This window comes from Nicotiana tabacum, chromosome 7 (genome assembly GCF_000715075.1).
Source record: "Nicotiana tabacum cultivar K326 chromosome 7, ASM71507v2, whole genome shotgun sequence".
In the NCBI taxonomy this organism is placed as follows: Eukaryota; Viridiplantae; Streptophyta; class Magnoliopsida; order Solanales; family Solanaceae; genus Nicotiana; species Nicotiana tabacum.
The window spans coordinates 146,544,393-146,563,292 of NC_134086.1; the positions used below are offsets into that span (position 1 = coordinate 146,544,393).

Here is an 18,900-nt window from a genome sequence, read left to right on the forward strand (position 1 = left end):
CAAAACTCAGCTATGTTAATCTGTTTTAGAAACCTTAAATGATGTTTTAAAGATATTTTGAACTGAACTGCATATTTTTACTATTGCCCGAAAGGCTTATGAGATTCTGACTGAGTAAGGCCGAGGGCCTGTATTGTGAGGATACTTTTGGGTCGGGCTGCACGCCGCAGCAGTGATACACTAATTATGATAATGAGGTCGAGGGCCTGAGATTGTACGCCACGAGGTGGCTTGATATTGATATGAGGCCGAGAGCCTGTTTATGATGCCACGAGATGGCTTGATATGGGGTAAAGTATAAGCATTTTTTTAAAAAGCACTTTTGAAAGCTTGATCAAACACTAATTGTTTAGGGTCTTCCGGAAATAGCTTCTCTACCCCTCCGGGGTAGGGGTAAGGTCTGCGTATACTCTACCCTCCTCAGACTCACCGATGGAATTTTATTGGGTTGTTGTTGTTGTTGTTGTACTTTTTAAAAATATATATTTAGAAGTACTTTTAAAAGCTTAGTCAAACACTAATTATTGTACAAAAATATTTTTTTAAATTAATTAATCAAATACAAAGTAGTTCTTACTCAAAATAAATTAATTGATTTTAGAAATTTGGCGAAAGAGGGTGTAATAATTAGATCGGTCGAACTAGTATTACTGTATCTACATGGAAGCTCCCTTATTAGGGAAACATAAACAATATCTTTTTCTTTCTTCAGAAACTTTAAATTGTAGGACTAGAAAGTCCTTCATTTACCGATCAATTTCAACATCGTCTGAATATATTATGGTCAATTAAAACCTTTCACTTTATTAAACATTTGAGAAACTATTAAACTATCTTATTAGTCTAACCTTTCGATTAAAATTTATAAGTGCTTGGTAGGACCTTTTTAGCAGCTCCTCATTGACTTACGACTGTACTCCGTCCAAATTAGTGTTGAGAGTTTCAGCAATTAAGAAAAAGACCGAATTTTGTCGTGCAACGCTGCTTTATTTATAGCAGCAATCTCCAGGAACCTTCTCAATCTATGAAAACACGCCCCTTCTTTCACATCTTATTATTATATTCCTCAGTCGCACTCAAGCAAGTTACATTTTGAAATTAAACATGATACTAGCATTTTGATATTTGATTTTCTAATTTTAGTTATCATTAATTATCTTTCAGTTGGAAGAGTAGGTTTCATGCTATATAAGATAGTGGTATGCTGGAAGGAGGGAACTGATTCTTGATTGACCATTATTCTCTTTCTAGAAATTAAAGAGAAGCTGAAGTTCTGAGCATACCCTAAGGGCAGAAGCTGAAAATGACCATTCTCAATCAAGAAAAATACATAAGGTTAGTTCGATGATCATCCACCTCTACCCTGTATTTTGCAACCTTTGACTTGTGAACTGACAAATTAAAACAATTCTGTTATCAGAAGTAAAATTGCATGAATTCTAAGACCTGATGAATTAAAAGGGCAGCCGCATTAATCTCCCGCTATGCGCGGGGTCGGGAAGGGCCGGACCATAACGGTCTATTGTACTGCATTTCGGCAAGAGGTTGTTTCCATGCACAAACCCATGACCTCCTGGTCACGTGGCAGCAACTTTACCAGTTACGCCAAGGCTCCTTTCAAAGACATGATGAACTACCTTCTTGAATTTAGCTATTGTAGAGTATCTTCTGATATTTCTTCTGGTTTCTGCTTCTGTTTGCTCTATGTTAGTATTTTGCATAGTACCTTTTGCTATATAGTTCAATTTTTATATACACTGAAAGTTCAAAAAAAAAAAAAAAGTACTATCATGTCAACAACTTGATAATTACAAGCAACTGTAAAATGAAGCTAGTTACCCGAAAAAACAATATAAGCAACCTGTTACAGCAGGTCAAGTTACACAAATTATGTATAGTAAAATTACACTGTAAGTTAAGTCCCTTGCCTTATGATATTAGATAGAAATATCTGTGTTTCTAACTTGCAGTAATATTTGATTTTTCTAGTATCTAATATGACCTGTTCTACTCAGGTTTGAGGACTGCAAGTCAGAAGATAATAGGCTGTTTTCAGGCAGAAAACCATCAACCAGATCATGGATGAGTAGTATTAGAAGAGGATTTTCCGATAGACTAAGTAGCTTAAAAAGAAAATCGCGCTGCATCCCTTCTCTAAGTGACTGGCCAAAACAAGTGTCTGAAGGATCATCAAGAAATAAAATTCTGGATCCTCAGGAGCCTTTTCTTCAATTCTGGAACAAAATATTTGTCTTGGCTTGTATAGTTTCAGTGGCCATTGATCCATTGTTCTTCTACATTTCTGTCGTTGATATCAAGAGGAAATGCCTTGATTTGGACCACTCATTAAAGATCCCTATTTCTGTTCTGCGATCAGTCACCGATCTTTTCTATATATATCATATTTTTTTGCAATTTCGAACTGGCTTTATCGCTCCTTCTTCTCGAGTATTTGGTAGGGGTGAGTTGATTGAGGACTCTTCCCTTATAGCCAAGCGATACATCCCTTATTGCATCATTGACGTTCTAGCTGTTCTTCCACTCCCACAGGTTTGTGTCTAATTCCATTAATATGCTTGAAAGCTTATATATCGGTACAGATTGGTACTAACATGTATACTTACCCTTATGTTGGTACCAGCTCGTGCTCTATATCAACGCTCCTAACGCGAATCGTGCCATATCTCTGGTGATGAAAAAACAGTTGGTGATTGTTGTTTTCACACAATATGTTCCAAGAATCTTTAGGATATTTCCGTTATACAGAGAAGTAACAAGGACAACAGGTTTTTTTACTGAAACGGCGTGGGCTGGAGCTGCTTTCAACTTATTCCTATTCATGATCGCCAGTAATGTATGTTCCCTATTCACTCATTTTATATCGATTGTGCTTTAATCTATGGTCAGAATTTGCAGACATTGCTTACCTGTCTTCTGCAAAAATCAATCATCCTTTGTGAGACATATTATTTACTTTAGTAATTAATATCTGAATTACTTATTGAAACTATACTTGCATGTTCTATTCCACTAAGACACTGATTCCTAACGAAACAGGAGATCACTGTTTTGTGTGTGTGGTGTGTATATATATATGTTCTTTTTTCTCTTCACATGTATAATAATATGGACAACTATCGGACCTCAGGTAGTTGGAGCCCTGTGGTATTTGATCACAGTGGAAAGACAAGATAACTGCTGGAGCCAAGTATGTAAGGGTTTTGAAGAATGTGTGTTAGACCACTTATGTTGCGGGCAACAAGGGAAAAACGCTCAATTTCTTAATTTTTCTTGTCGTCTCCTAAAACCGGAAGAAATACAAGAGAATGACTTTGATTTTGGTATATTCCGTGATGCTCTTCAGTCTCGAGTTGTACAAAGAAGAAACTTCTGGTCCAAACTCAGCTATTGCTTCTGGTGGGGGCTGCGAAATTTAAGGTCTGTGGTACTGTTTTTTGTTTTTCATTATCCTTATTGATCATCTTCTAACTGTCTGTCAGCTAAGCAGAACCTTCTGTCTTCTGTATCTCAGTTCTCTAGGCCAAGGCCTTAACACAAGCGATTTTCTAGGGGAGATTCTCTTTGCCGTCTTCATCTGCATTCTTGGGCTGATTCTGTTTTCGTTGCTTATTGGCAACATGCAGGTACACATTGATGGAGCACCTATTCTTAGTTCTTACCTTAAGAGTTTTGAATTAGGTTAATCTGTTTTAAAGTGAAATTTTTTAACATTCATGGCATCGATATGCATTGAGTTTTAATCTCTTTCTCTTAGTTTCTAATCTATCAAGAAATGAGTAAATCATTAATAAGACTATGCATTTCATTCCCACAGTACGTCAATCCCCCTCTTATTTCAAGGTCAAGTTGTGAGCTTCTCTTAGTTTCTAATCTATCAAGAAATGAGTAAATCATTAATAAGACTATGCATTTCATTCCCACAGTACGTCAATCCCCCTCTTATTTCAAGGTCAAGTTGTGAGCTTCCTTTTGCCAAGCTAAGGAAAAGATGAAAATGTTTTACATTGGAGAGAATTGACGTTAACTAATGTTTCATTAATTGCTGGCTACAGGAATATTTGCAGTCTATCACAGTTAGAGTAGAAGGGATGAGGTTGAGAAGGCGGGATGCAGAACAGTGGATGTCTCACCGCATGCTTCCTGACAACCTTAGAGAGCGCATTCGAAGATATGAGCAGTATAAATGGCAACAAACTAGAGGTGTTGATGAAGATTATCTAATTTGTAACCTTCCCAAAGACTTGAGGAGAGACGTAAAGCGCCATCTCTGCTGGTCTTTGCTCAAAAGAGTGAGTACCTGTTTTTGTTCTCATGATGCCCTTTCTTGCATTCTTGAAACTGTTGAACTTATTTTATCATTTACATGCAGGTCCCCATGTTTGAGAAAATGGATGAACAGTTACTGGATGCATTGTGTGATCGGCTGAAACCAGCTCTTTTCACGGAGAATAGCTTCATAATCCGAGAAGGAGATCCAGTGAATGAGATGCTTTTTCTGATGAGAGGTACTTTGTTGACTATCACCACCAATGGTGGAAGAACTGGATTCTTCAACTCTGCATCTCTCTCGGCTGGTGATTTCTGTGGAGAAGAGCTTCTTACATGGGCTTTGGACCCCAATGCTTCCTCGTGTCTTCCCGCCTCAACAAGAACAGTACAAGCTGTTATAGATGTTGAAGCTTTTGCACTTACAGCTGATGATCTCAAGTTTGTAGCTGCCCAATTTAGACGCCTTCATAGTAAGCAGATTCGGCATACTTTTAGGTATGCTGACCAAACCTTGTTCAGTTTCAAAGCACAAGTCTTACTGCCATCAGTTTAGGAGAAGGCCCTTAACAATTTCAATTACTTTGGCTGTTTCAGGTTCTATTCACAGCACTGGAGGACATGGGCAGCATGCTTTATACAAGCAGCATGGCGCAGACACTACAGGAACAAGCTTGAGAAATCTTTGAGAGAGGAAGAAGATAGGCTGCAGGCTGCATTGGAAAATGAGACTGCAAATATACCAAGTCTTGGGGCTACCATTTATGCATCAAGATTTGCTGCCAACGCATTGCGTATCTTGCGGCGCAACCACCCAAAGGGTTCCAAATCATCTAGCAAAGTAAGTCCCTTACTGCTTCAGAAGCCAGCTGAACCTGATTTTAGCTCCTAAAGCTACAATTAGAAATATTGGAAAGAGGCTCATCTATGACTTGGCTGCTGCAGTTTGGGTTTATTGTTAGTTCCTACAGCTATTCAGATAGAAAAGTCTGTTGTACCTCTGTAAGATTAGAATTTAGAGACCTTGAATATAACAGGCATTTTAACCCTGCCTTGTAAATTGTAGTATTCTACTAAACTGTGTTTCAATAGATTTTGGCTATTTGACATGTCTCACTCTAGTCAAACTTAAAACTCTGAAAGAGGGCTAATTATCACATTTACACGTTTTGCACGCTCGCGCGCACACACATGTGTGTGTATAAAGGTGGATGTGAATCTTCTAATCGGCCCGTGATCTTTTGGTTCTCATCTTGTATTCCAAAATAAGGAAGCGTATTAAAAAAGAAATTAACCTTGAAAACTCTGTTATTCGTACTAAAATATTCTCTTGATTGTGCAAGATTTCGTATAGCGTGGATTTTTTTTATTTTTTTTTATTTTTATTTTTGAAGAAGAAGCAAAAAAATTGCATATTGTTAGCCTGGTTGAATTCCTTTCTCCCAAAAGAAATGTCAACAATTGAATCCAGTATATAATCAATTATTTTTTCTCTCTTTTTTTTCTGTTACATATTGAATCAATCACATTCTTGAAATGTGGAGGATTATCAGCATTCCATGATACTTGTGTGCTAACTCCCAAGAAATTCAGGCAACAACCACTTGCCTCACATGATATAAATGTTATACTAGGTAAGTTTCCCTTTGCACACAAGCACCAAAAAGAAACAAAAAACAAAAAAACAATGGCAAGGCTATTCTATATTATGATCATTCTCTTGCTTGTTATAGCAACATCAGCAATTGCTGAACCTTCTTGTAAAACAGTTGCAAAAGGGATAGTACCCTGTGTGTCTTATATTAGAGGGAAACATCATAAATCGGACAAGCCATCAAATCTGTGCTGCAAAGGGCTGAATGACATAGCCAATGTTGTGAAAAATGGCAAGGATCGCGTAGCTGTTTGCAAGTGTATAAAGATGGCACTTTCACGTATTCATTATGATCCCACTCGTATCACACTTGCTTCACAACAATGTCATACGCCTTCATCTCTGCCTTCCGTTGGCCAAAACACTAATTGTGCAAGGTATTTTTTTTATTCGCTAGATGTGTATATATAGTTGATTTAAACTACATATACAGTCGATAATATTTGAAAACATGTACTTAGAGTTTAATTTCTTATCACTTCTAGTGTATGATATTGTTTAAACCATCAGACCAAAATTACTTGCAATAAGTTGTAACTGTTTATAATAAACATGATCGTAGAATGAAAAAAGAGTAAATAACCTGTTATAATAGGTTAAGTTAAGTTACATTGATAGTATAAATGATATACAATGTCAAGATAGATAATTTAAACCTATATATTTATCCTGACTTCTCACTCACTGTCGTAAAATAGCAGTGGTTGAAGTTGTACCTTCGACAGACTTAAATTTGTATGTATGCACTCCACCCCACGAGAAATAAGAAGTTTATATAAACTCTAGACGCCTACTGGTATTTCTTTCTCAAATTAAATGAATATTGATCCCGTTTTATTTTAATGGTGCAGGGCGATCTGAATATTGCAAATGGATGTTGGCTAATATATAAGAACGGCATTTGATGATGTTGGTGATTGAAGTCAAAAATCAAAAATAAATAAATGGCAATAATCATGTATAAATTAAGCTGCATTCTCATCAAGAAATTATACTGAAATATATCGATACCTTTCTTCTATGTGAATATTTAATTCGCGCTACTTAACTATATATGAAAGAAAATAAAATGAGTTAGCTGTTGTGGAGTACATATGCAATTGTGTCTCGTACCAGTGGAGAACGTGTCCTTTTTTTCCCCCTACTGAAAGCTTCACGGCGGGGGATTACTTAACCTCAAACCTATATATTAGCATCGAAATAGAGAACACATGGAGGAGACAGAAAACCTTACTTCTCCATCTAGGTTAAGTAAGTCAGGCATTGCTAACTTAATACTGTTTCCATTCACTTTTACCTATTCACTATGTACTTTGCACACGCCTTAAAAAATAATAAATAAAGTGTATAATTTACCATGATGCTCATATTAATTTATGCATATTTTTTTGGATTTGAGAAAATAATTTAAAATAAATAATTAATACTATGAGTATAACAGGAAAAAAGAAATTATCTTCTCTTGATATGTGAAAAGCGACAAGTAAAAGTAAAAATCTATTTTTAAAGTACATGTCAATGACAAAAAAGTACTACATGTTATCTCCACATAATTTACTGTTACATTTCCAAGAACAAAGAGAGATCCTAGTGTAAAGACAACTAGGTTCAAGAAGTTAAATTTCCAAAAAAAGTGGGAGAACACCTCCTTGTTACATACTCCGCATGTCATATGTGCATAGACATAACCTTACAAGAAATTCCCTTTCCTTTGTCTCCTAATCCTAAAATTAGGCATCGAATATGGTCCACTCTTGAGCAACCCCTAGCATCCTTTTTCTTATTTTTATTTTAAATTCCCCTCTCCTTTTGATTCTCCTTTATTGGAGTTACTGCTCCTTTGGTGACTCGAATTTACCATTACTAACTCTGAGGTTGTAGGTGGAGGATGCTGACCATTGGAGCAAACCGCTCTTATCCCCTAGCATCCTTTGGGAGGTAAGAACTTGTCCGTTTACTAGCCAAGAAGAATGGTAAGAATACCAAAAATAAGTTACCGACTGTATATCGTTTAATTAGATTACTTCCCCCACTTCAGAATGTAATGCAGTTCTTTAATGTTGTCCAGAACGGCAAGATCGTTAAAAAACTAGGCTCATAATTTCTTTGTCGTGTCTAAGTGGAAATGGCCGAAGTAACTTACATATGTATCCTTAAGTAATTACTTAATTGATAAACAAGTTATAATTAAATAACGATCACGGAGCCAATGTCTAACCAAAAGAGGGGGCAATGATAAATGAACTTTCTTTATTAGAAAGCAGAACAAATTAAAGGGGAAAACTTCGTGTTGACTAATTTCACAAGTTTTCATTTAAAATTAGGATACTTATAAACTTGGTAAAATGAGTATAAAAAGTAAGGTTGGTGTGACGATGAATTCATCATTATTGGCAGCAGCGTTCATCAGTATTGAAACCTAACTTTATCTAATTAAACAACTATTTTAATTAACTTCACGTAATCAATTTATTCAATAACAATGCATAAATACATAGCTAATTTAGGAAAATATTAATAGGACATTCTTTTGTTTTTTCTTCCCCTCGTTTTCCAGAACTTAAACTAATAGTCAAAAACCTTGTTGAGGGTTTGTTGGAATATTTAACCGACTAAATAAAGTCATACTCCTGTAGATACAATCTTTTGGCCACCAAAAAATGGAAGCTTGCGTGAAGTTCAGTATTATACTATATACTACTAGCAATCAATATATATATATATATATATTAGAAGTACGGTTTTGCTCAGACGTAAAAAAGAGTTAATTGAGAAGAGCAAATTAGTATGGAGGAAAAGAAGTACGTAGTTGAGGTTGAGAAAGGTAAAGAAGGCAGAAATGGAAGGCCATCAATAGGACCTGTTTACCGTAATGTCTTAGCCAAAGATGGTTTCAGGCCTTTATCTCATGGGCTTGAAAGTTGCTGGGATATTTTCTGGTTAGCTCCCTTTTTAACTTCTTCATTACACCACCACCAACCCCTCCCCCGCCCTCCCAAAAACACACGCAAAAAAAAATAAACAGCCCGGTACACTAAGCTCCCACTATGCGCGCGAGGTCCGGAGAAGGGCCGGACCACAAGGGTCTATTGTACGCAGCCTTATTCTACATTTCTGCAAGAGGCTGTTTCCGCGGCTCTAACCTGTGACCTCCTAGTCACAAACTTTACCAGGCTCCCCTTCCCCTCCCAAAAACACAAATACTAGTAATAACAACTGACCTCATACCTCTATACTCTTTAAAATTAAGTTATTATATATACTGATACTGTGTAGTTTTTACATTGTTAACACAATTTAACCCGGGGTATATAGCATGTCCGTTATCATTTTTACTTGGGTACGGGTTAATAATTATCATATGGATTTACTTGTAATTATCTTAGAAGTGACCTGCTAGTGTAAGTTGTTTCATCTAAAAGTTAAATTTTTTAGTTCACGAGCTGCAGTTAATCTTAACTTGACTTTTTGTTTTGGTGCAGTGAGTCTGTCGATAATTTTCCAGATAGCCGAATGTTAGGTGAGCGGGAAATGTTCCACGGTCAGGTATGCATCCTTTTTTACTTTCAACCCATATTTTTATTTATTTATAAGGAGGCTACAGAAGTACAGATCCCCTTATGTATTTCTGGTTCTGCAGATTGATCAAGAAATTAAAATTTGCCACTTGTCTTTATGAAAATTCTTAAAATCCATGAATGACTTCTGTGAACTTTATGTTTCAAGTAACATAATGAACGACATGACTTGGTGTTAATAAGTTTTGGAATCAACTCGGATTACACATCTTTTAGCGGAATCTTTCAATTTCTTTGGGAGAAAAATGCAGATTTCTGGTTCTTTTAAGCTCAGCTTCTTGAAGAATTTTCTTCCTTTTATTGTTGCTGATAATGTTCTTGAAATTTCCATCATTTTTGTGTTTTTGCAGGCAGGTAAATACATTTGGTTAACTTACAGGGAAGTGTATGATCTAGTGCTAAAAGTTGGAGCTTCTATTCGTGTCTGCGGTGTTAAGCAAGTAAGCCATTCAGACTTTAAAGTTGAAGAATAATAGAGAAGTTTATTCAATACAGAGTGTTTTGCAATTTTTTGAGTTAATATTGAGAAGACATTTAACTCATATCTCTTAACAAGCTTAGAAAACATTCTTTGAAACTGTTACAGAAGAGATTCAGTTTTGTCAGAACCATGGACTAAATTCTCCGTTATCTGATGAGTTTTTATCGGATTGCTTATATACAGGGTGGAAGATGTGGTATATACGGCGCCAACTGCTCGAACTGGGTCATAAGCATGCAGGTATATAGCTTCCAATATCCTTAAGTTTCTGAATACAGATAAATTTCATTACATGCATAATAACAACGACCTAGTGTATTACATGCAGGGGCGGATGCACCTTGGTGTAAGCCGTGTCATCCGACACCGCTTCGCCGGAAAAATTCACTAAAAATATGTAAATTATTAAAATCCTGTTAAATAAGATGAAATGACGCTGATTGGCAGATATATCTTGCTAGCTCTCTTGGTCATGTGTTCCTCTTTTATAGGAGAGATCATGGGTTCGAACTTCAGCAGCCTCTATTTTAAACCGAGTAAACTTTTTTATGCATTTTCTGCTTAAAAATTTGTGTTCCATTAACAATATTTTTCCTCTAAGTATGTTCCATGGTACGTTTTCTTTCTATCATTTTCTTAGGGGACGATGAAGTTGGTCCAAATCAATTTGCAAAGTCAAATAATTAAAGTTTTTAAGTGATTGTTTAGTGTTATATATAGAAAAAGTAGTTTTTAGTATTATTTCTAATAAGGATATTCTAAATATATTTCAAAAAATGAAAACTTGTCGAGTGGGGTTGTAGTACTCCAATATACTTGAATTTATCTTTTAATCAGATTCGAATTTGTATTATTTTAATGTGTAGCATTATAGTAATTTGTTTATTTGTTTATTTTTTTAATGTGACACCGCTTACAAAAAATTCTGCGTACGTCTCTGATTACATGCATAATAACAACGACCCAATGTATTACATGCACAATAAATCTTTTGCAAATATGAATTAGATAAATGGTGTTATTTCAATGTTTTTTCTCATATAGTACATCAGCTAGTATATGATGTCCAAATAAGCAAAATGGTCTACTTCTTTTTGCAGGCCTGCAATGCTCATGGTCTCTATTGCGTCCCCTTATATGACACTCTAGGTAAGCATGTTACCTCTCCAGACCCTCTCCCCTTCTCTTCCTGAAGGGAAACACAAAGTTTAAGAAGATGCTTCAGTATTAAGAAAATCAGAAAGAGGACAATATATGTTAGCATTATTTAGCATATTGTTAGGACTTAGGAGTAATGTTTTCGGTATATCTTACAAATTGCATTTGCCAGGACATAGCATCACAGCTACAAGAAACTATGTTAAATTATCTTGATATGATGTCTTAATGGATAAACCATGATGGGAAATCTAGAGAGTCAATTTATGCAGAGTTGTAAGGATTGTTTGAGCAAGATGTGTTATTTCTGTGACTGGTATATAAATAGATACAAGCAAGATATAGTAGGAGAGCAGACACATATAGACATAGTCAAGTCAATTCAAAAGGACTGTGTCATTGTTTTAATTAGTTTGACAGGAGTTTGCAACATTTTGCATCATTTTTGTCAGATTTGGTTTATTCAGATCATACTCAGCTAATCATAGATATAGAAACAAATACAATGTTTGTGTAATCATAGCTAGGAATAGGTTGATTAGGATTTTCATTTGCTATTCCAGTATATGATTGTTCACATTCATTGTTGGAGCAATATCATGGCTTCAGGTGCTGGTGCAGTTGAGTATATCATTTGCCATGCAGAAGTTTCCATTGCTTTTGCAGAGGAAACAAAAATTTCTGAGGTAATAAAAATCACACTACATTATGTGATTATGACACTTTATTCAGTTTTTGATCCACTTCACTAGTCTACATCTCTCCTATTTTTCTTCAAATTCTTGTATATTTCTTTGTCCGCCTGAAGTTCGCTCCATCAGGAACTGACTATTTACTTTCAATCATTTTAGGTTCTCAAAACTTTTCCTAATGCTGGAAAGTTCCTGAAAAGTAAGTAACTACTGTTTTAACTTCTAATGATTAGAGCAAGAATCCGCTTAAAGGTGCTAAGTTTGTCACTCCTTTTTGTAGCTCTTGTAAGCTTTGGTAAGGTCACGCAGGAACAGAAAGACATGGCTGGAACTTTTGATTTGAAACTGTATTCTTGGGATGAGTTCTTGCTACTGGTGAGTTACTTGGAACTAACATTATACTAATTTCTACTGCTTTCTGTCCTTTTTGTTCTAATTCACATTTCAACTTTTGAGTTATTATCGTGGGAGCAACATGTTCAATGGGGTCTGTTGTTACAAACGATAGATGGTGTGTCACACCTGTACCACATTGAAAGGGTAGAATAATGCTTGGAATATTCACCCTAGATCAGTTTTAACAATAGGGCCTGAACCCATTTGCATGTATATCAGTTATCAGCTTTCATATACCCTTCAAGTAGTTTTTCACTTTCAAAAACAGATTTCATTATAAATTGGTCAGCATCAACCAGCATACTTAGTAGCTATATTCCTATTATTGGAACTAACTTTCCAAATAATAATTTACAACTTATTTTCCAATTCCATTTTCTGTAATTTGTATTCACATTCAGCGTTAATCTGCAGGGAATGCAAGAGAAATTTGATCTTCCTGTTAAAAAGAAAACAGATATCTGTACAATCATGTACACAAGTGGAACAACTGGTGACCCAAAGGGAGTCATGATTTCCAATGAGAGCATTTTAACCCTTATTTCTGGAGTGAACCATCATATGGAGACGATGAATGAAGAGGTAATATAAATGATCCTTGTTCTTTATCCAAGACAGCAAAAAGTCTTCAGTAGTGTGTCAATCAGGATTTATGCAAGTATATGTTTCAAAATATATACATATATTCTATTATGTTTCAGGCTGTAAATTTATTCTTTTTTTCATGTTCATTTAGTGTGGTCATTCACAAATCTCTCTGTGGTATGCAGTTCACTGATAAGGATGTATATCTGTCGTACCTTCCTTTGGCGCACATATTTGATCGGGTCATTGAAGAATTATTCATTTCCAAAGGTGCATCGATAGGTTTTTGGCATAAGGTAAGTGAAGAAACATGGAGAATTTTAGTGGCTTGAAATACTTAAAAACAACGACACTTTATTAACTGAATCCTCAGGACGTTAAACAACTGGTTGATGACATCAAAGAGCTAAAGCCAACTGTATTTTGTGCAGTTCCGCGTGTGCTGGACAGGATTTATTCAGGTGAAAGCTAACAGCATCGTGTGATGTTTTACTATAGAAAGACCACCATGTGCTTAGGATGTACTACCATTGTTTCAAGGGGGGTTGAGCCTTCCTAAAAATTGATCAAACAAAAAAAAAAATTCACTACTTCTGGAGTTCTGCTAGATGTTATACTTTCTTTTCATTTAGTTCTTGAAAGCCATTTCCTATGGCGCCAAAAGTTAGTGTAGGATAAACTCTCTCTTTTCCTTTCTCGCTAGGATTTTAAGAAAGCATAGCTGTTCGGACAGGGTAGAAAAGGTTTGGACACTAGAGAAATAATCTATGTTTTAGACCATTTCATCTCACTTCTTTATTTCTTTATGCATTAATTTTCATACAGGCCCTCTGCAATTGGACTTTCACACACTAATCTACTCATAACATTCAGGGATAAAGGTTTCAGAAAATAATGAGTATTAAAATCCATGAATACATGCTTTTTAATAGGAACTTTTTCTTCAACTGCCATAGAAGATTGCCATTTTAATTGCTAGATGAACTTCTCCTTTTTGCCTCCTGCAAAGATGCTATCAGTTTATAATCCATATTCATAGCAACAGATTCTTGCATTGTTTCGCACAATTCAACTTAGGCGCTTAAATGTTAAACTATTTCCACTTTCAGGTTTGGTGGAGAAGATTTCTTCTGCTGGTTTCCTTAAACATAAACTGTTTAACTTTGCTTATAACTAGTAAGTGCCCATTTGATTTTGCTTGCAAGGAAAAAGAGAATTCATCTTTAAAATGTGCTTCCTTCTTTTGTTCTGTACTATTTTCCTTATTGTGGAAGAATATACGAATAAGAATGATATTTAAATGGTAAAAGCTTTTTAGTTGATGACCTTCCTGATGTGCTGCATTACTTGAGTCCATGGCTGTGAGACTGTGACTAAGCCAGATATGTACATCTGACACTCATTATGCTGTTTCCTTTATAGCTTCTATAGTTGCATATGCAAACAACAGAAATTTGCTTGTAATTAGAGGTAAAGCTTAAATACATGTAGAGACTCATTGCTGTGTAAAATTTTCGATGTGCATAAAAGACCTCTCAGATAAGGTAGTGCAACGATTTTGCTATATTGGAAATATCACTAAGAGCTTTTTTTTGGTACAATGATCACATAGAACACATTTTTTTGCAGCAAACTGGGTAGCATGAGTAAAGGGTATAAACATGCAGAGGCAGCTCCTATATTGGACAAAATAATTTTCAACAAGGTAGGAAACAATTGCATGTTTCTCAGCAGCTTCTTTTTCATCCTTTTCTCCCCATATTTTAGTATCACAAAGAACAGTGTTCTACAGTGATTTGCTAATGCCTTATGTGATGATTATTAATTTAGGTGAAGGAGGGTTTAGGAGGAAACTTGCGTCTCATTCTGTCGGGAGCAGCACCTCTCTCTTCCACTGTTGAAACCTATTTGCGAATTGTGACATGTGCCAATGTTCTTCAAGGATACGGTACTCGTTATTATTTATCAGAATTTTCTACTTAGAGTATTCCCAATGTATGCAAGTAAAAATTCATTAGGTACTAGTATTAAGTTCTTATTTAAACATAATAAGCATGAATAAGATGCAAGCTTTGCTATGCAATTCTTGGAGTATCATTTGTTTTTCTTTGTTCCCAAATTCATCATACAACAAGCTGTTTTCTGATTTTTATGGATACCAATGAGTCAGAAGCCTTATAAATGGTTTCTGTTTCCACTTTCAGCAACCTGAATTTACATCAACAACTTCTTTTAGGCATAAGTCATAAAAGAGCTTATATTTTCATTTGTTACTACTCTTTCCCTTTCTTTTGTTGTTTGTTTAGGCTATAGACATGAGCACATTTTTTAACTTGCTAAATATACTTTGCACGGAGCTCTTAATGAAGTTTTGAGTTGAAGACGAAGAAATGTTGCGAACCAACTCTAACTTCTTGGTATATGCTGTAGGTTTAACGGAGACCTGTGCAGGGTCATTTGTTGCAAGACCAGATGAACTTGCAATGGTTGGTACTGTGGGTCCTCCTTTGCCAATTATAGATGTGTGTCTAGAGTCTGTTCCTGAAATGGGGTATGACGCCCTTGGAAATACCCCTCGTGGAGAGATATGTATAAGGGGCAAGTGTTTATTCTCAGGATACTATAAGCGCGAAGACCTCACCAAAGAGGTATTGGTCGATGGCTGGTTCCACACAGGTATCTGCATATTTTCAACCCAATTACATGTTTTTTGGTAGCTTGCCTCATAATGTTGCTTACAATAAACTTGCAACAGGTGATGTTGGTGAATGGCAGCCGGATGGGAGTATGAAAATTATTGACCGGAAGAAAAACATTTTCAAGCTCTCCCAAGGAGAATATGTTGCAGTTGAGAATCTGGAGGGCATTTATTCTCTTGCCTCTAGTGTGGATGCGGTATGTTTATTGTATTTTACAGATGACTTGAATTTTAATGTTGGGTTTCTACCAGAAGAAATCACATAATAATAAACTCAGTTAGTTTTCACTCATCCCACTTAAGTTGTGTTCTGTTTGTCCTTCAGTATTAAATGATCAAATCCACTCTAGAAAGAGTTGTATTTGTATTGGTCAAAATTTGACCCTCGCGACCAAGTTGACCGACGTCCCGCCTAAGTAACCGGGCAGCGAAAGTTAATATAGCCCACTCTATATCTCCTCCCCGACATCCGACGAGTCGGTAAGAGTGGCGTCTAAAAGCACGACTAAGACACGTTGGAGACAAGAGGACGTCGAGCCGAGCAAAGGGCAAGGGTTCCATGACTATATATAGTCAGGGAAAGCTTTCAACAAAAGGGGGGCTGCTTCTCCTATCTCCTTAAAAAGCTGAAAAGCTCTCTTCTAGTTCTGTTGATTGAAAAGAGTGAATCTCTAGGAAAACATGTAAAGCGGTCTCCTCATCGATTGATGGGAGATACAATGTTGAATCTCAATAAGATCATTTATATTTCCTTCATCCTAAGTATGATCCACACTGCTAGCTCTTTGATCTGGAATTTATTATGTCTGACTAAGATTTACCCCTTCATCTTTGATTGATTTGTTCAAAAAAGTTTCAATATCTCTTGAGTCAAACAGTATTGTCACATTTTATCTTGATGAATTCTTCTGCACAATTGAAACAGATATGGATCTACGGTAGTAGCTATGAGTCATTTCTTGTTGCCGTTGTGAATCCCAATATGGGCGCTCTTCAGTCCTGGGCCGAGGAGAATGGACTAACCGGGGATTTTGATACTATATGTGAAAACCCAAAGGCAAAAGCATATATTCTATCGGAACTAACCAATACTGCTAAGGAAAAGAAGGTCATCCCTCATCCTGTATCTACATATAGACAGCAAACTCCTTTGTTTTATATTCATATTTAGATAGTTTTAACTCTATACTGAATGTCTACGATTGACTGTTTTTAAATGACTGGATATATGTGATTCTGTTTACAGCTGAAAGGCTTTGAATTTATCAAAGCTGTGCACCTTGACCCTATACCATTTGATATGGAGCGTGAACTTCTAACCCCAACTCACAAGAAAAAGAGGGTCCAGTTTCTCAAATATTACCAGGTTTGCTATTCTCCTTCTCTCAAGTTAGATTTAAGGCGTCCATATAGCTGGAAAAACTGAGTTTTTCTGCAATAGGGTCTGTTAACATGAGTTTTTTGTCTTTAAGTTGGAAGCCAGACTCTTGTTTATTGCTGACGCAGAACTAACATGAAATTGCAGAACATCATTGATACACTGTACAAAAGCAAAAGATAAGCAACCAGACACCTTGACTTCCGAGCTGGATATAAGTAACTAAATCTACGATGACAAACTCCAAATGCAGTTTTCTATTAGCTCATATTTATCAGTTGTAATTCATTCTTGATTGTACCTTATAAAAGTCCAATTATGTACTGCTAATTATATTACTTGCTATTTCTTCCTCAATTGAATGTCTCAGATACCTTTCATTTACTGGACACAAAGTTCTTTGTTTTCTTTTTCTTCCAAAGACCAACTCCCCCATTTGGGAGTTGAGGAGTCGCCAGATAATCTAACCTACAAAGTAAAGATATCTTGACTGTGAATCATTTCAGAACTCCAGGCATATAGTGGTCTAATCTGTCCTATTTTTTGTATTCGTATCATATTAAGTGACCAATTTAAAAATGTGTCAAGTAATGGACTTCAGAATTCAAAGTTGACTAGACTGACACCATGTAAAATTGCCAAAACTTATTGAAAGCCATAGTTTATCAGAGTACACTTTGCAAAGCAGGTGCAAGATGCCTGTTATATTCAAGGTTTCTATAGTATAAAGCAGACTCTTTTATCAGACTCGTTTTAGAGACCAACAATAAAACCAAACTGCAGCAACCAGGTCATAAATGAGCCTCTTGTTTCTAGCTAGACTGCCCACCTTGTGGGCTAAGAGCTAAAATCAGGTCAGTAAGGGACATAACCTGGGAGATAATTTGGCACCTCTCAAGGCACGCAATGGTTGATGGCAAACCTTGATGCATAAATGGTAGCTCCAAGACTTGGTAAATTTGCAGTCTCTCTTTTGCCAATACAACCTTCAGTCTATCTTCTTCTTCTCTCAAGAATTTTTCAAGCTTGTTCCTGCAGTGTCTGCGCCATGCAGCTTGTATAAAGCAGGCTGATTTGTTATTGGGTGTCAAACTATATAAAATTAAACATATCAGAAAATTAAGGGAGTCATTACATATATTTTTCCCGTGAAGATAACACCCTCTATACAATACAAGGTGGCTCCGCCTCTGCCTCCAGTGCTGTGAATAGAATCTGAAACAGCCAAAAGTACATTGAAGGTGCTGAGGGCCTTTTCCAAAACCGATAGCAGCCAAAGGATTCTCTTCTTCTTTTTTTCCCTAAAAAACCCATCTCGAGGTGGCATGAAGCTTGAATTTAGCAAACAAAGAAAAAACTCAAAAATAAAAGTCGTACATACTGGCCTAATTCCCTACAAAGAATTAGAAGATTGCCTTATCACTTTTATATATTTGGTCTTTTTTCCCACTATATGTTTGGTCTTTAATTACAATCAATGTACATATCAATAAACAAAAAACAAAATTGGTGTAAGGAATCATTAGTCCTCCGCTACTAAAAAAAGGTTCTCAAGAAAACGGAAGGTAGATAAAGGAGAGAAGTGTCAAAAAAGAAATACAATCACCTATGTGCCCCTAAAAAGGGAACTTCTGTGTTGATAAGTAGTCTAAGTTCGACTAATATAGTTTAGTACAAATACAGTAAATAAATAAATTAAAGAATGATTTCTACCTAATACCAATGTCATATTAATCAACGTCTAGTTAGTCCTATAAGTTTTTAGTTCTCCATGATTGTCACAAATCATTTGGAATCTATTCACAATTACGCAAGTCTCAAGAGGAATTCAACTACCATATCTCTTTAAAAAAACATGGACACTGTTATGAAACAAAGACTATAAAGTAAAGACAAGTATACAGAAACCGATATATTATTCGAATTCAAACTGATGTACATAATGAACTGAAATCTCTTCTATTTATAGAAGAAAGGAAGCTGCTCCGTAAGC

The 18,900-nt window shown here is 35.9% G+C and overlaps 1 protein-coding gene, 1 long non-coding RNA gene and 1 pseudogene across 3 annotated transcripts; all 3 read left to right on the top strand.

Moving 5' to 3' along the window:
- The first annotated feature begins 1,168 nt into the window (after positions 1-1,168).
- LOC107826128 (cyclic nucleotide-gated ion channel 1-like) lies at positions 1,169-5,396 on the top strand (annotated as a pseudogene).
- A 676-nt stretch (positions 5,397-6,072) lies between these two features.
- On the top strand, positions 6,073-6,968 carry LOC107826119 (uncharacterized). Its single transcript, XR_012693585.1, has 2 exons — positions 6,073-6,318; positions 6,793-6,968. It is a non-coding gene; the product is annotated as an uncharacterized LOC107826119 (long non-coding RNA).
- Positions 6,969-7,814: 846 nt separating this feature from the next.
- LOC107826135 (long chain acyl-CoA synthetase 4-like) lies at positions 7,815-17,264 on the top strand. 2 transcript variants are annotated; one of them, XM_075217832.1, is made up of 19 exons: positions 7,815-7,879; positions 9,424-9,487; positions 9,870-9,959; positions 10,184-10,240; positions 11,101-11,149; positions 11,768-11,844; positions 12,010-12,049; positions 12,131-12,225; positions 12,661-12,828; positions 13,017-13,127; positions 13,205-13,292; positions 13,941-14,007; positions 14,461-14,536; positions 14,662-14,779; positions 15,262-15,507; positions 15,587-15,726; positions 16,455-16,637; positions 16,776-16,895; positions 17,055-17,264. In XM_075217832.1, the coding sequence occupies exons 1-19, from the start codon at positions 7,830-7,832 to the stop codon at positions 17,088-17,090; spliced, it is 1,875 nt and encodes a 624-aa protein (XP_075073933.1). In that variant the 5' UTR covers positions 7,815-7,829; the 3' UTR covers positions 17,091-17,264. The 2 variants fall into 2 exon arrangements, with proteins under 2 accessions (XP_075073933.1, XP_016508574.2); XM_016653088.2 differs by lacking the exon at positions 7,815-7,879 and adding an exon at positions 8,680-8,880.
- The last annotated feature ends 1,636 nt before the right edge of the window (positions 17,265-18,900 follow it).